General features: G+C 33.9%; 1 protein-coding gene across 14 annotated transcripts in view; it reads right to left on the bottom strand.

Moving 5' to 3' along the window:
* The window catches only part of HFM1 (helicase for meiosis 1), a 67,199-nt gene that overhangs the window by 3,534 nt on the left and 45,400 nt on the right, over nt 1–18,265 (bottom strand). For 12 of the 14 annotated variants that reach the window (XM_069022798.1, XM_069022801.1, XM_069022799.1 and 9 more), the window contains 19 exons: nt 17,764–17,807; nt 17,571–17,672; nt 16,060–16,205; nt 15,551–15,645; nt 14,637–14,770; nt 13,676–13,723; nt 11,583–11,663; nt 10,864–10,955; nt 9,930–10,036; nt 9,795–9,842; nt 9,482–9,579; nt 9,262–9,393; nt 6,352–6,437; nt 5,334–5,417; nt 4,177–4,334; nt 3,352–3,455; nt 1,297–1,452; nt 961–1,056; nt 429–547 (listed from right to left, as the gene is read on the bottom strand). In XM_069022798.1, the coding sequence (XP_068878899.1) occupies nt 429–547; nt 961–1,056; nt 1,297–1,452; nt 3,352–3,455; nt 4,177–4,334; nt 5,334–5,417; nt 6,352–6,437; nt 9,262–9,393; nt 9,482–9,579; nt 9,795–9,842; nt 9,930–10,036; nt 10,864–10,955; nt 11,583–11,663; nt 13,676–13,723; nt 14,637–14,770; nt 15,551–15,645; nt 16,060–16,205; nt 17,571–17,672; nt 17,764–17,807 (1,930 nt within the window). The remainder of the gene's footprint in view (nt 1–428; nt 548–960; nt 1,057–1,296; nt 1,453–3,351; nt 3,456–4,176; nt 4,335–5,333; nt 5,418–6,351; nt 6,438–9,261; nt 9,394–9,481; nt 9,580–9,794; nt 9,843–9,929; nt 10,037–10,863; nt 10,956–11,582; nt 11,664–13,675; nt 13,724–14,636; nt 14,771–15,550; nt 15,646–16,059; nt 16,206–17,570; nt 17,673–17,763; nt 17,808–18,265) is intronic. The other 2 variants (XM_069022807.1, XM_069022806.1) reach the window with 2 other exon arrangements.

Here is an 18,265-nt window from a genome sequence, read left to right as displayed (position 1 = left end):
TAAAACTAATATGGATGGCTTTCTTATAAACAAGTGTATCTACCTGCCTGTGAAAAAAGATCTCTTAGCATCATGACTAATAAATACCACAGTTTGTTTCATTCAGGTCATATTTTGCCAAACCAAGTCACAGTGCAGTACCTTCCAGCAATGCCTTTGAACCTCACCAACCACAACCTATCAAATGCCATAAAAGAAAAAAACACAGAGGGCATGCACAAAAGTGGACCATTGGAAGTGTTCCAAAGAGCAGTAGAACCTCTCAAAGATGCCTGGACCTTTGTACTTCTTTACTTTTTGCACTCCACACAGAAAAGTCAAACTTGAATGTTCATATTTAGTGATAAAATTCTCTCTGCAAACAATGCCTACAAATATGTAACAGATTAAAATAAACCTATGAAATGGCTGACGGCATTTAAATGAACCTTTAGCCGTTTTACTGGGGGTATAGATGAAACGGAGTTCCTGCTCCTTAAATCAGCTAGGTACAAAGAAAACTTTGTGTCTCCATTCATCTGTGACTTTGGAGGTACGCCAGTTTTACCTGAGAAAATGAAGCAAAATAATCTTCAGATTAGTTACAAGGGATAAATCCTAATTATTTTCAAATGACTTTGAAAAACTTTGCCACTAAGCTTAGTATCTTCTATTAAAAGATTCTAGAAGATTTAACATTATAACTACAAGATTTAACACAGTATTTACATAAAAGTGTAACAAGCTTGACATTTTCTTAAAACAGAACCTAAATTCAAAATATATTAATCATTGTAGTTCTTATAAAAGTGCTATTGACAAAGCTATTTATAACTGGTTTTATGACAGCATCATTACAACAACTCAGGCCCCATTCTCTTGCTTGTATTATTTCTGTGACTTAGCCATTGGTATGACGGGACCTGTTCTAAATTGCATTTGTTCAAAAGTATCAGAAGTAGTAGATTTAATGAAACTCACAGCAGTCATGCCCACACACATCTTTATTTTTACAGCGGTGGTTGCATTCTCTGTTTCCATATTTCTTGTAAGCAATCTCTTGTTTAGATCTGCCTCCTAGATAAATATAATACAGGGATTCAAACAGTAATATTAGATATCAAACACCCATGATTTTTCTTACTTTCAAAATCATCAAAGAATTGCACTGTAGTACTTGACAAGCAGAAGCAGCAGCACTGTATTTTTATTACCTTTGAGAAAGAAACAGCAGGGATAAATAAAGATCTAGCTCCCTACTGAAAGCAAAATTCAATTTTCTGTTGACTTTGGTATTAGCCAGATCTGACCATTTACCTGTATCTACTTTTGCTGCTGGCAGACTTTGGGGTGAGCCATAACATGTGTCACGTGTAGATTCAGCTGTCAATTTTTGATTTGTAACCACCTTACGTCCCTCTGGTTTTGGTGTTAAGTAGAAGGCTGTATATGCTTGCTGTATATCAAGGCCAACTTGGAAAAAAAAAGACAAAAAATACTAAAAATGGTTTTAAACTGTTTCTATATTGATGCCTTGAAGTGGCTACCTGAAAACAGAGGCTACACAAGATTGAGAGAATAAAGTGGGTATTTATTTGAAGGGCCTTCAGAGGCACACCTTGGGGGTCAAAAACCTCTGAGGGGCTCCACCCAAGATGGATGCTGGGTCACAGGTTTTTCACACTTTTATAAGTTTGGTCCATTTGCATATCAGGGTTAGTTTTCCAATTATATTTTCAGGCAATGGTGTAATCACCCCAAGTTTGCTCCCTCCGTCAGAGGCTTTAGTTTACATATTTTGGGGCGTAGGACAACAAGGTGCCATTGAGTTCAGGCCCAGAGAGGGTTTGTTATGTCTAACCAGCATGAGAGAACAGCAGCTAACAGGCTATATTAAGTTTCAGAGCTACATACTAAGCAGTACAGGATTTGAAAAATATAAAAGTTAAAACCTAAGGCACCAATACTACTGATACCAATACTACTACTGATTATCTTCAGTTTTCTGAAGTGTTTAAGCAAGTAAATGTTATTCAAATATCATGGAAATTTGTTAAAATAATTTGCCCTTAAAGCACACTCTTATACGACCAGATTCTTTAGGATTGAGATTAAAAACTCTAAACATTTCCAGAATTAAAGATACAGTTGATAGAAGAACAACAAAATTAGTCCCTTTAACCAAATGTTCTTGTATTGTTTTAAAAGTAAATTTATCTATGGCATTGCACTGCTGATAAAATTTCAACTTTTAAATTGTACTACAGTCTGTGTTCAGGAGTATCAGCAGCTCTGTAGTGGCAAAGGCATAAAATGAGTATGTTGATAATACTTCTCAAGTTGAATGCTAATATTCATGAGAGACTGAGAGACACTCTTTGTAAAGAGATTAATTTTGTCTTTTATTATGGAAATAAAATTTGCTGGAAAACCAGACAGGCTTTTAAAAAATTTGAGACTTCCTTCAAGTCTGAAATAGGAACAGACTTCAAAATAGAGACTAGGAAGACCTGGGTTTACTCTAATTTCACTGTTACCAGTTTCAGAAAAATTAACTGTTGTGCTGAGTTGTACTGAACTCAGAACAACGTGTAGATAAAAGGACAATTTTCTTAATTTCTGTGTGGTTAGAAAACCCTTCATTTTCCAGAGCCACAGGTCTAGCTATAGAAACGTTGGTTATTCCAGGCTTGATTATTGTAATAATCTCAATGTTCAATATTTACCATGGAAGCATCAACTACACTTCAGTTAATCTAGCACACAGCAATCTTCTTTACTGGTGGGGCATGATGACAGAATTTAATGGAGCCAGTCTAATTTTAAATTGTTTTTCAAAGTTTTATGTTTCAAGGTCGTAAGGGTCTCTCCTCATCTGCTACTATAGTTCCCATTGTATGGAAATTGGCACTGAGGGACCAATGTTTAAATCTGCACTGCATTTTCAGGTGTAGGAATTTCTTGTCACCAAAGTGGAGATGAATCCATATCCAACACCTCTTTACTACAATTCAAAACCTAACCATTCACAGAGACAGCTCGGCTCAGCCTAAATAACCTCTCAGACTGATAGGTTATACCTACTGAAAGTTAATTCACTCAAAGGAGGAAAAAAGATAATCCCAATCTGTATCAACAGAGCAAAACTGTTACTGTCTCCTAGTAACAGGTGATGCTTTCCAGTTCCTTAAGGTGGTAGTTAATGAAAAAAAACAGATAAGTAATTAGGACAGGTAGTATGCAACCCAGTAAAACACATATAATAGATTTTTGTTTCCAGAACAGCTCACTTTATTATTCTTTGGTTTAATAGTGTTTTTATTCAAAATTCTTATGCAGTTGCTTTTTAATTCAAAGAATACCATAACCTACCATAATCAGAGCTAATTAAATTTATGCTAATGTCTTCTGATCTAAGAGCTCTTTTCACTTCAATTTTCTTCATCCAATTTCCAGTTTTCAGCAGCACAGAATCCCTGTAATGCAAAGTTTTGTTAGACAAGGTCAATGAAAACAAGACTGTATACTATAGCATCTGTAACCAAGTGAAAGAGCCTATACTTGGTCTTAGTTCTTCAGTTTTGCTTGATAAGTGGCCTAAGAATAACTTTCCAATATTTTGCATGATTTATGGCCATAAGAGACCCAGGATCCTGCAAATCAGTTTCAGTTGTGCCAAAAATGCCAGATTTTGGCCAGAATTCTCATGAAGGTCAGGCAGTTGAAAAAGATTTTGTTTCTCTTTTCCCATTTGCTCCAAGTATCTCTTACCCAACTGGAGAATTTAATTCCATCTCTGAGGGAAAAAACCAATTTATAAAATATAATTAAAGAAATATAGCTAACAGGAGTAAGTAACAACTGGTGAATCTATCTTTTACTAGATAATCTTTTAATTATCTTTTAATAATCTATCTTCTTTTATATTTATGGGTAAATTTTTATGACTTCCATAATATGACATTGATGTTGAACAGATATTTACACGTGCTCTCTGCACTGACAAGAACACTGGCATGTTTTTGGGGTTTCTGGATCTTGTGTAGCATTTTAAATGACAACAGTGACTAGAAAATGCTGTAAGATGAAGAATAATTTTGTACTATTAGACATCAGTAGGAAGTATCACAAAAACTGCAAGTCACAGAACAGATGAAAAGCCAACACCCTAAAAAGATGTGATCTGATAATACATACATAATTTTCTGATTAAAAATGACTTGGTTGTCAGCATCTCCTATGACCAACGTAACATAGTGAAAGTCTGGCGCTGTTCTCTTTGTCTGTAGCTGCTCATAATTTGTTAATTTGACGGTTACTAAGATTTCAGCCAATGTGTCACTGTACTTTGGAAGCTAGGGAAAACAATACAGAAGACTTAACTGCTAAAATATGCAAAGTAAAATATATGACCTTCCATAAATTTCTAACTGTTGATATGAACACAAAAGCTCAACTCAAGCAGTTTGAATTTGTGGTACAATTTTTATTTGTTGTTCTGAGACACTATTACACAGTACTAACTTGCCCTAAATAGCTGAATATCCTAAGTTTGATTAAGTACTGAGAATCAAAGACAAATGCTAAGAGAAATATGCAAGAATAAGACTTGCCCATTTTGGCATCCCAATGTTCCTCTATAAGACATTAGTAATTGTTAAATCTTTGTTCTGAGAATCAAGCTACTCATCTGGCATTATGTCAATTGAAAAGCTAAACAAGAACTGATTGTTATGACAATAGTATTTCACACATCTGTTGAGTTTTTATCTTCAAATGTGTCTTCATTTCTACCAACTTTAAGGTTACTTTTCAAATTTTGCATTTCAGAAAGGTAAAGTGTCTGTGTAACCCATATAAAGACAGAATGTGTATCAGAACCTCAAAGCTCTTGATTACACATAGAATTGTACCCTTCCTTGGAAAGGGCACCAGGTAGGTTAATGTTATAATTTACTGTTTCTCTATATTCCTAAGTGGGATGTAGAAAATAAACATGAGTTAATACCATTTCAGTAAGTTTTATTTGGATGTTTTGCCATCCCTAGGTTTGTTTATATTCAAGATAGAAGAGACCTCTCAGATTCACATATAATGCTGGAATGTGAATATACTGGTTTACATCTGTAACATAAAAAGCTGTCAATGAGAGAAGCCAATATATTATGGGGAATGTTTGTTCCATGGCTCTCCTTTGAGATTTAGGAGTTTCATTCTACATACTAAGCTGGAAGGAGGTCACAATATTGTGTGATCTTCTATCAGTGAAGACTCAAAATTTCTTTAAGTCAGTATTTGCCTTTTCATTTAACAATACTAGCATAAAAACATAAAATAAATATAAAAGAATTTACCTGTTCAATGTCAAGTTCATATTTTGGAAGGTGCAAAACAGACTCTTTTATCTGGTTTCCAAAAGGAGGATGTCTGTTTAAAATCTGCAAAGATGTAAATCCAAGGAATCAGTTACCTGTGTAATTATGTTAGCAACAAAAGCCCTTATCACTCTTGGTTCTCTACTGTCAGTGATGTCCAGAATAGCAACATTACCAAAAGAAAATTCCAATACTTTTTCATGTTGCTACTGCTTCTGTTCAGTTAACAGCCAATGAACTACCAACGGCCTCAGAACCCAACTACTCAGGTTTTATATGAGATGGTTCTTCTATGTTGCACAAGCCTTAACTAAAACAGAACAAATGATAAGAAAAAATACAAAAGGGGCCAGAAATGAGAAATCAAATTTCCAAAGTCAAAACAGAGGAACCCAGTAGGATTGATTTCCTTTAGAAGTCTGTTATATCTTCCAGAACTCTGGAATTACAGTTTTGGCAGAAAAGAAGCCAAGACCAAAGAACCAGTCCTAGGGTAACACCTAACTTTCCTAAAATAAGAAGTGCTTTGTAGATTATTCAGAAGATTTTTATTCTACTCCTATCTCAAACTTGCAATAATGGAAATTTGGGATTCTCATAATTAACATACACTAAGAGACACTGTAAATATATATTCCCTTTTATATTTTTCCAACACTCCTAACAGAGAAGTGCATATTGTCCTTCGATTCAAACAATGTTAATGATGAAATTCTACATATTTAAACATCTACTTTCCACAGCCAGCCAAATCAGTGAAATCATCATTCACATTAAATTTTCTACAACAAAAAATCATACACATTTTCAAGGAAAACTGCAGTAGCTACACAGCTTTTTAAAGTCTACTAGTTAAAATGAATATATCACCTAAACATCTAAATTTTGCTATGATCATATAGCAAATATATATTAACCATAGTGCTTTTACTGGTAACAGTATTAATATTCAATATTTTCCCTATCATATTTATCTATGTACAAAATAGTAAGTTACCAATTCAAGTTCTCTTGCATTTATGTCTTCAATTTTTTTAAATGACGTCAGCCCAGCATTTACCATAGCATTTGACAGTGATACACCTGTGAAAAACACGCATACATGTTTTATGCTGTTAAAGGGCAATGAATAACCTCAAATTATTCCGAACAACTGCATTATAGCAGGTAAAAGCATAAATAATCTTATGTTACAAGTGATGCAATTTTCTGCCCAGCAAATCACCAAATTTATTTTCATTTGATTAAATATTTTAGTATTATTTAGTTTAATTTTTCTATTAGTAAAGAGAAAAAGAAATGCAATACAAACCAAACATGAAAATATTCAATATTTCAATGCTGAAAACTTTTGATTTTTCTACAGTAAAATGGATTTTAGATCACTTTCTACAAGAGTCAAGAAATGTGTTCTGTATATATATGACAAAAAAAAGCATGTCACGCAGTATTCTTTGTCTCAGAATTTTTTCCTTATCCAAGAAATTATTTAACTATGTTAACATAATAATCATAAAGATTTCAATGTTTTTGAGCAAGTTTATAATGAAATTCACTGAAAAAGAAGTATTTATTATAATCATCTACAAGTTATTGCAGCTCTAGCAAAAAACTTTCCCATGGCATATACACCACAAAAGCAGACTGGCAGAGAATTCCATATACATTTTTATTTCTCTTTGTGATTCACAGTACTTCCAGTGAGATGTAGAAATATCACAGTATATGAAAAGGCATTTAACTGACTTGGAACTACAGCCTACTACAATAACTGCAATGATTGTAGGTAAAAAATAGTACCAAATACTTAGAATGAGTATATGGATCCTTATACAGTTCTGCAAAACAGTATAAGAAATCTGAAAATTAAGTGGGAAACCTCATTACAGTAATCTTATAAGAAAAGACTTATCTCAACTCAAGAATTTAATAATTTAGAGAAAGAGAAGACCTTTTGTCTTTTTTTGTGTATTTGAACATCTTTTGGGTCTGATTTAGGGAAAGCATCTTTTACCATCTCCCTGCTCCTTTGCAGAAGCTCTGCAGTCTGAGGACTGAAAACTCTCACATATTACTTCTGCTGCTAGAGCTGTTACCCTGTTTCTTTATAACTGAAGCTGAAGATTAACTCTTTTATCCTAATTCCTAAAATGGCAGAAGGATTTCCACCAGTGAAGAGAATACCAGATATAAATAAGAGTTTTTCTCTTTATTTTTATCTACACTTTTGAGCAAAAAATAAACGGGGGTGGAAATGAAATTGAACAAGTAGTAAATGTCATAAATCCTGTATGGCAACTGATCATTATCCTGTCTGTCAGAACAAGCAAACAGAAACCAAACATATAATTCAGCAAAGAGGGAGCATCATTATTGGAAAAGAGTTGCAGAAATGCAGTAAGAATTCAACTGAATCATCAGTCTCAGTAAGACCACGTGTCAATCAAAGAACAGTCACTCTTGTAATGGAAATATTGATTAATAAGGCTTTTTAAAGGTTCAAAAATAGCGTACTGAGATAAGAGTTTAAAAATTAAGGATTTCTGAATATGCTACATGGTATCAGCAAATTTCTATGAACTTAAACAATTCATTTAACTTCACAAACAAATAGAATAAGCTTAGCAGCCATAGACAGAGGTTAAGAATCACATCATACTACAGGAGTCAATTCAGTGTTTGATTCAGGAAAAGAGTGAACTATCAGAAGAATGTTCAAAAGAAGCCTGTGAGGGGAACAAATGACACTTTGGAAGTTAGCAGTTCTTTGTAACATATGCTGCAATAGCTATGACAGCACAAGAAAAAAGCACCCAAAAAAGAAAAATTGGACAGAGATGTCTGTATATACACCACTTATATCATTAAGAAACTAAACGTGACTTTATTCTACTGCATATACTGTACAGGGAAGGATTTGTCTACACTGCAAGTGCCATATTTATTCCACTCATCCTAACTCCATAGAAATGCTGAACACGAGGCAGATTCCTCAGATGACTGTGTCGACATCGGCACAGGAGTGGGATAGTGGAAATGTGCTCCCAGCACTCTGCACTGTGCTGTGCACAGGCTAACAAGCCCTGTCCCTTGCTTTGAATCCACATGAATGAAGCATTACAGCCTCTGCACTTGAGCAGGCAAGGCTGTAATGCACTGTACCCTATGGACCTTTGGGTTTAGTCATTCTCTAATTTGCAGACCTCTGTACTACACTGTTCAGTGCAGAGCAGATGTGTCTCTGAAGAAGAAAGACAGAGAACGCTGCAGTAAATTTTGAAAGGAGGAAGGTGTGATAAGACCAGACATCAAAGCAGGAAGATACACTACTACCTCAAACAAGTATGACTACATTTTTATAACAGAGTACTCAAAAATTTCTGAACTCCTTCTCAAATAATTATGACAAGCCTGTAGTTCCAGCCAGAAGTTCATTCAATAACAGGATACAGTTAAAGGAAGATGATCATTAGAAACTTTTGATCATTATGTGTATAAGAACCTCATGCACAATAAATTGATTTCTATTTCATGATTCCTTTCCTTTTCAATGTGAATTAAAAGGTTTTCATGCACACAAGTAAGAGGACCTACAGTAACAGCTTCTTGGAAAGGAAGGCATAGCCTAGTCAGGGACATGCAATCACATCAATGTGGAATATGCCTGGGATACTAAGAGGAACATTAGGGAATAAGAACAGTTCTGAAACACTTTGAAAGCCTGAAGCAAATTACTAAACAGCTTACTTTTGTTATGGCAGATTCTTCTGACAATTGTGGTACCCAATTGTGGCAAATAAGTAATTAGGAGACTAATTCAATTATATAAGCAGACACCACAGAAATTAGCAGGCTAATTATGAGTTTTGATTCTCTGTCACTTTTATAATTTCTAACTGGCACCTACCAATTTTTTCCAATTGTTTAGACACATGAAGTGAATTTTCCCAAAGTCTGCACCTGAAACACTTTGCTAAAATCAAAGAGTTTAATAAAGCAGAAAAGTTGTTCTTAGACGATGCCAGAAAGTCAGATAACCCTGTAAAAAGAAGATTGACTTATATTAATAAACTAAAATGTAGCTTATTAGTATATGTACCCAAAAAAAGGATTAAATTTTACCATACATCTAGTAACTCTTAAGCCATTTCTAAATATTCTGCCAGTATCTTGTGTCAAAGTAAAGTCTTGAATAGGAATACATCCCAGCTGAGCCTGAATGAGACTGGAAAAAGAATGGGTGTGACATATAAGCTATACTGTAAACAAAGAACAACATAAAAGTTTTTAATGGGGGAAAAAAAAAAAGGAAATTCAGAATAGAAAAAACAAAATACAAGATCCGGACCTCTGCAAAATGACAGAAAATTTAGCAGGGACTTCAACAGCCATAAAATGATAGTTTTTCAATAAAAAATAAAAACGCAATGTAATATTTACCAGTTTACTTTCATTTCTCTTGTTTTTATCTTCCCCTCCATTGGAAACCTATGCATGAAAACATACATCTTTTCTACAGTTCATTTTATTTACTGTTAAAAAGGTACTTTCAATTTTCAATGCATTTTATTTTACCTGATAGTTATTTTGTCTTTGTCTTTATTCAAAGTGTTCAATATTTTCTTTTCATTTGTTCTTAACTTCACATCCACAAATTCTGTGCAGTTGGAGATCATTGTAATCTATAATAATCAAAGTTTTTTAGTAACTGTTTTAATTTGCCATTTTTCTATCACTTCTAACTTTTTTTTTAAAAAGAACACTAAAAAAATTTATTGTCTCAACACTATGACCATGAAGAGACAATCAATCAGTTCTTTTTAATACTGACCAACTTTCTTTCCTCTTCTTATTAAGGCTATTAGATAATCAAAAGAGAAAACTTTTCTATCAGCTTTTAGGTTATTATTTCAGTTGAGGTTATCTAAAATCAAACACACACACTGCTAACACTTTATACAAGGCAAATACAAACAACTTTTGCTATCTGTTATATATTTCACCTTGCTTTCTTCACACTTTAATAACAAGAGTCACAGGAGAACAGGTGTTCCGTTTTTTCATGGCAAATCTGTTCTACCATAGTATTTGCTTGAAAACAAAATGCCTTGTGATTCAGATAACAACCTGTTATCTGAAAGAGGAAATTTGCTTAAAACAGAAAGACAATTGCCTTCAAAATAAAACCCGCTCTTGATGCAGCTGGTTTTTGCAACAAAAAATCCTACTAAACCACAAAACAGTTAAGTGTTTAATACATAAACAGAACAGCTTCAGCAACTTTGCATCTTCATAAGCAAGGTTAGTGAGGGGAGAAAGAGTTGGAAATCAAAAGATTTTAAAGTACAAAGCCTCAAAAATTCTCCATATAGAATTTAATTAGATGTATTCTTTAAAACTTTATATAAACGAAGCCTGAGATCTTTAAAATATATAACAGTTTATGCTTTTCTTAGACTGTTTAAAAACAAAGAACATATGTAATTTTTTTTTAAAAAAGTCAAATTACCAATTCATTTAGAGTCTCAGTTCCCTTAATTGTGAAAAACTGCTTCACTGTATCAAATGCAATATAATACCATGCCATTAATCTTCCAGTCTCTGTAAAAGAAGAATATATCTTAAAAAAAAAAAGCCAAGTATATTTCAGTGAGTTGGAGTTTTTTAGGCCACAAAATTAATTTATTTGCTTATTACAGGCTTCTGTGAGATTTACCACCTCTACTCAGTATGTTATTGCCCCCAGCTGTCTGATGGACATTACTGACCTGATCACGGGGTGGCAGAAGGAACCATGTGCCAGTTACAGTTCTCTCCAATGGAGATTAAGTCACACTAACATACCAGGCAGGGAACTGTGGTTGCTAAGAAGCCAACCACCTCTAGCAGAGGGCTGCAGAGAAGAGCAGGTATTGATAAAACCTGTCCTTCATTGCACTGTGCCACAACCAATTATCCTGTCACAATGCTCTGCAACCTTCTCCTAATCTGCAACAAATTTTCAGCAACAAGAGAAGATCTATTCATGAAACAAGATTAAGAGAATGAATGTCCATGACCTGGTCAAGAAACTTGTCCATATATTCTACTCAAACAATCCCTCAGATTCTCCTCTCTCTACATTTATGCATTCTTATTAATGGGTCACAAGGATAGTTGAGACCCTTTGTAGTTCACTCCCATTTCTACATCACTTCTGAAAATTAATTTATTTGAAACAAGTGTTACCTGTTGGTTTGAAATTATTTGCTTCATCCATCCTGATCAAATCAAAAGATGATAAATCATTTAAGTTCTTCAGACACAGTTCTGTCAAAAATTTGAAAAACAGATGTTTTCTGCTTGTACTAAAAATACCTTATCTATGTGTGAACCAGAAACATCATGATCGAATTGCAATGAATGTATACTCAAGTAATTCCACTGAACTCAAGTAAAGGTTTTAGAATACGATCCTGCTTTTATTAAAGTTGGTGGTTAACTTCTGCCTCGGGAAACTCACTCAAAGATAATTGATACAGAACAAGCCAACTCTTTCTCAGGAAGGCAAAAGTAGGTTGCTATATTCAATATTGAATGACAGATCAGAGAGCCCACAGCATTTATACAAAAGATTTCTGCTACAGAGTTAACACCTAAATGGTTCAAATTTCAAATATCCACAAGTATTTATTAATTCTTCATTGGAAATTTTCATACTGTATCAGGTGCATTTGTATTTATTGCACTAAACCTGTTGTGTCAGGTATCTGCATAAGAATGACCTAAGTGCTTCCATTCTCTCTTTTTCAAGACCAAGGCAATACTCAGAATTTAAAAGTCAGTCAGAACACCACTCAAACCAATTGTTTCCTTAGCAACCAGAAATCACTTTCATTACACATGAAATGTATGAAAACAGAACTAACTATACCCATTACTACAAAATATTTCATGTTGCAGGGAAGAAGAGCTAGTTCCTTCAAGAACTTTTTTAAAAAGAGGTTGTTTTTAACATCAGAACTTCAAGGAAATATAATCCACACTGAAAAAGCATTAATTGAATTCTTCTAGCACTATCTGTACAGGTGATTTTAAACCATGCCTTCTCCTCTAAAGGCTTATTGAGGTAGTACCATGCTTCATTCCCTCTATTCCTTTCAACCTATAAAGAATAGAAAAGTCCTGATGTAAAAGACAGGAAAAGATAGAAATCTACAGAAGGAGGCAAATTTTCTTACTGATAAGTACTCCTTTTTTCACTGCCTGCAAGTCAGAGTCAATGTCTCTCATATTTGGAGACTTCAAGTGGCAGCAAATATACTACTATGTTCCTGAAGACAGGCCCTTGAAATCTTTACACAATGAACATCATTTCACCAAGCCCAAAATCAATCACAAATGTTTCCTACACAATTATGTAAAAGATGTAAAAAATGTGTAAGTGGAGTCCAAGTTCAAGCTCGACAAATTTCTGGGCATGTATCTGTCCATGTTTTCATGTACCAGGCCCTCCTCCAGATATTTTAGCTCCAAATGGTCTGGTTATGATGGACAAGAGGACTTTCATTCAAGAGAGAAAACCATATTTGTAGTTTTGCAGAACTTGATAGCAAGTACTCTTTTATTAATATACTAATTTTTTATCTACCAGAAAACTCACATAAAAATAAATTAACAAAACAAAACCACCTGAAGAGTTGTATGCTATTTCTGTATTTAAAGTTGAGAGGCACCAATTCCCAAACTATTTTGTCAGCTGTATGTTTTCTAATGGAATTGCCAATAGCTAAAATGCAGTATTTAAAAAAAAAAAAAAGTAAATAACTGGGTTTTATTCAAGTCTTAGCAAAAAAAGCCTCTTAAAATCATGCAATTTTGAACTGTTTCTGGACAAGGCAAAGATGTTTATATTTTATATCCTTTGTTTTCAATTTATGAAGGGAAGATGACAATTTCTGAAAAGGCCTTTTTTTGAAAGTATAGCAATAGAAATTAATGAAAGCAAGTGAGATCAATCAAAGGAAAATTAGAAAGAATGACAAACAATCAAAATTAAAGTGTTCTGCTCCATATTTCTGAGCATGTATATAGAGATGAGGTAGGTAAAGGCATGTAATTATTTTCCTCTCAAAACTTTATTTTCCTCAAAAACCTCTCTACCAGTTAAAATGTACTGAAAGTATTTCAAAAATATTAATAACAAAATTAATAACATACCATAGTAAATTACATTTGTTCTGCAAATTGATCTATTGAAATTAATGGATACAGATAATAAACATGGGTGAACCTGCCCTAAATTGTAACATTTTACTGAAAAAAGCTAAAAAGCCACTTACCTTGTAATTTTGCTTCAATTCCAACTTTATCTAATCCAGATGAAAAACCTCAATGGAAAAAACAAAAAGTTATTTTAACCTAATACTATTATACATTTCCTCGTCAATGTCATTACCCATCAAAACTGATTTGCTGATTTTTAGGAGCCAGACAAATACCCCAAAGTGAAAAATGTGGGAATATTTATTATACTGCAAAAAGTCAGAAGTCTTACAGGGTGTAACTATCTAAGTATCAGTAAGAGGCTGTTAGAACAGACATGCAAAGGTAAAAGCTGCAGACATTCCCCCATGTAAAATATCAGAGTCCTAAAAGTTGCAGAAATGTCAACAGCAACTTCACAGGTACAGTTTTCTCATTTTAGAAATGAGAAAGGCCTCCTATAGGAGGCCACCTAAATTGTAACATCCACTCAAGTGTTAGATGTACTATGTTCCAGTCCCATCGATAAATCCTTATAAAAAATTGTCTCCAGCAAGTGCCCAATGGCTTCAAAATCAGGTGTAGAGCAAGTGGGCAGGAACAAAGATATGGTCAGGGCTGGGGACTGAGATAATGTTCTGGACAAGACAAATTGAAGACACTGGAATTAAGATAATTCAAATTTTATTTTAGAAAAAACTATTAAATTCTAGTCTATTTTTTTTCTTAGCAAATTACATATTCAGCAGTGAAAAATACATTATGGCTTGTTACTGCATTAATACATGGTCCAGCATATTAAGATCAAAAGAAATAGATTATGCAGCTGTAAATGTCTTCTTCATAGTTTTTAAATGTTATACCATGCTGAAATTCCCACTAATTAAGTTAAAGAACAACATGTTACAGGCCACATTGCACATCTTGTTTTCATCTATTTAAGAAATAACTGTTCATAAGAAAATGATAGAAACAAATAATATGGATCTAACACATCCTAGTGTCGTAATTAGTTCAATTAAAAAAATAAAGACAAACCATAATGAGTTGGATTTTTTAAGGCTCTAATGTACAAGAATGTTGATCGTATCCATTCCAAAGCTACACTGACATCCGTGACAGTATGTAGCACTATTTCTGCATTTAAGTGCTCAACAAGGTGCCTGTGCAAGCTAATGCAAAAAAACAAGAGTTAAGGACATTTACCAAATAGCAATAGAGAAAGTGATAAAACTATTTTTTTGGAAAGAAACAAAATCAAACAAACCCCTCCCCCCAAACCACAACTGTTCACTGAAAAAAGTGAAATCGATAGAAAACAGTAAAGATTATGTAAATAATCTACAATGTAATTATTTTTATTATGGCATAATGTCCAGCAAGCAAAAATAAACTGTTAACTATGAAGTTTCACATTTATTAGAAAACAAAGTCACACACGTTTAAAAATTACAGCACAGATATTCTGTGCTGTTGATATTCTAAATATATTTGAAAAATTAAATGTTAACAAAATTACATGAATAAAATTTCCTATTTTACCCTTCAATGTCTTAACTTTCCTACATATTTCTCTTGATAATCTATTAAAAACAAATACAGGCCTAGTATTTTCCAGACTCTGTCATCTAGAAATTCAGAGACATGGTCTGCGTTCAATTCCTGCTTTTTGTCTTTGCAATACATACTATTTCAGTTTCTTCAGTTTTCCAGCAGGAATCTAAAACTATTTTTTTTTTGAGCTTAAGATGTTCTAAAGATTCTCTTGGCTGATAAAGCAAGAGACCATTAAACTCCTGAATTGCTTAGTTTTATTTTCCTTAATTCTTTCTTGATTTCTTCTAAATACACCAAAGAAACACCCCAAAACCCATCTGAAAAAAACCCATTCTGTAGTAACTATGAAGCTTTGGTCCTATCTACAGAGTCTTATAAAAAAAATACTCAGTTACCTGCTCTCTATTATATCAGCACCATTTAACATCTTTATATATCTCTCCCTGGTACTGCAACGAGTCATAATAACTGCTGTAGCTGTAGTGTCAAACTGAAAAATAAAACCCCATATAAAAGCTGCCTTCTAGTTCTTAGAAAAAAATCCGGTTGAATTTGCATCACATACCTGTTGAGTCCATTAAAACTCTTTCCTTAAAATCCTGTCTAAAATGGCTATTGTGTGCCAGCTTCCTACTTTCTCTCTAATCCCCATTCACTATGTAACCCAAATGTAATCTTCAGATCTTTTTCCACTGCAAGGTGAAGCAGCAATTTTTGATGGACAATACAAAAGCAAACAGATTTCTTTCTCAACAGAAAAGTTATCTAGGAGTAGTTTAAGTATTAATAACCCTCTAAAAACCAAATGTTGCAGTAAAATTCCCGGCATTGTACTTTCTTTGACAAAAATAGTTTCTACTAATATGCCTACAGATAACATCAATACAATAAAACATTCACTTACCTGAGGCCTCCCAGCTCTCCCAATCATTTGCAGAATATCGGTTTCACTGTACTCTTGAAACACTCCTCCAACATAATGCATTGTGGATTTTATAACCACCAGGTGTGCAGGTAGATTGACTCCCATAGCTAGGGTGCTAGTAGTAACTACATCAGATCAAAGTATATGAACACCATCAAAATGTCTGGCAGACACTAAACAAGCAGCAAATAGGACTTAACTCTTGATGCCTATGAGCTCTTAGTTTCTACTGGAATCAGTGGGCATTCTGCACCACAAAGATTTTTATGTAGATTACAGGTACTTGCATATCATCAGCATTCATTTGTTTTCAAGCTCTGTAACAAATTACATCCCAGATTCTTTTAATTAAACATTCCTTTATATTTGGAGATAATCCAGAATCTGATCCACATTCAATATAACAGACACACAATGAAGAAACATTATTCTTATTTCTTCAAGAAATATATCTGAATACAGCCATGACTTCATCTTGCTTAGTAGTGGTCAATATCTTTAAGATATAATTTTTCAAGTCATCTGTCATTAGCATTGATTATATCCATGGTACCAAACCAGAATCACCACCAATACTATCACAACACCTTACCAATACACACTGTCACATGGAAAACATCCATCAAGTGTGTGGCAAGTTATCTTACACTCATGTTGTCTAATTCACTTTCTCTAAAGAATATATGGGATGGCAAGAATTCAACACAGAAAGCCAGTCATATGGGCCAACAGATATTACTATTCTGCTAGGAAAACGAAGGATTAATGAAATTTCCAGTTATTTTTGAAATTAAATGAAAATTAAAATTAGTAATTATATTATTTTTTCATATAACCATTGAAACAGAAAAGAAAAAAAATCCATGAAACTTTTAGTGTTGTACATGAACCACACAGAAAATTCCCCATAGGGTCTGGACCTTTTTCTACAGAAAAAGAAAGCCCAGATGAGATGAGATAATCACATCTCAGATCCCTTCTCATTTCATGTAACAACAGAAGGAATATTCTTAGGGACCTCCCCATCAGTCACAACACTTTGCATGGGAGTTTGAAAATCGTATCCTGCCCACCCTAAGACACATAAATGTAGATGATTACCTTCAGGGAAGCCACAGTTGCAAAGGACACAGACAACGAAAACATCTCAGGAATTCAGAGGAAAGGCACACTAGCACAGAGCTCTACCTCAGTGGGAGGGCTCAATGGTAGGAAAAGGAAATGGACATGGACATGGACAGACCTATATGGACATATGAGGAGGATGACCTCCATGTACGGTGAAAAGAAGTTCTCTAGTCTTTAGTAACAGTGCATATGTAGCCTCACAGGGTAAAAGTGCATGTGAAACACAAAAACACTTTTACCTGGATTTCACAAATTCCAAAGGTTAAGCAAACTATAGAACCATAAAATATCACCACTTCCAAACTGCAGTCTTCTCAGGATACATAAATGACATTTTGGCTTTCATAGTTAAATTTACTTACAAAGTACTGGCAAGTCTCCTACAGTAAAAGCTCCTTCAATTATTTTTCTGTCCGACATCTCCATACCCGCATGATGATAAGCCACACCATACATTAAAAGGTCTGATAATGAAATAATTATATACATAATTTAACTAAGTTTTCTCAAGCAAATATTCAATCACAGAGCAGAGAAGTACTAGGATATATTTACCTCTCAGTTTGGAGTCTTTCAATGAATTTGCAAACCTCTGTAATCTATGCAACACACACAAATAAAAAAATAAAATTAAAAAAATATGTATTCTTTGGATATTTTCAACCATCACCTTTCCCAGCTTTACAGAGGGAACAGACTGACTCTCTGTGGCAGCTATTGCAGCCTTTTGAGCCTGGTCATCTTTCCAAGTCACCACCTACAATCCTTATGTGTTGTTCACACAAGACAAATAAGATCACATTTGAGTTCCAAAGTCAGGAGGTAGCTTCTGCAGCTGCCATGACTAGGCAATCCTGAAGTAAATAATAACTAATATGGCTGTACTTATTAACAGTATCTGATAAAGCAAAGACATCTTACAGCTTAACTTAAAACATAGTAAAATCACATCCAATTCAATTATTCATATGCTTAATATTTGCACTTCAAGGTCTTAGAGGTCTTGTAAGAATTAGCATTTTTATGTTTAGAAAGCAGTTTTGAGAAACAACTTAAT

This window comes from Aphelocoma coerulescens, chromosome 8, assembly GCF_041296385.1.
Source record: "Aphelocoma coerulescens isolate FSJ_1873_10779 chromosome 8, UR_Acoe_1.0, whole genome shotgun sequence".
NCBI classification, from domain to species: Eukaryota; Metazoa; Chordata; class Aves; order Passeriformes; family Corvidae; genus Aphelocoma; species Aphelocoma coerulescens.
The sequence above is the reverse complement of the archived record's forward strand: the minus strand, read 5'-3'. Positions and strand labels throughout refer to the sequence as shown.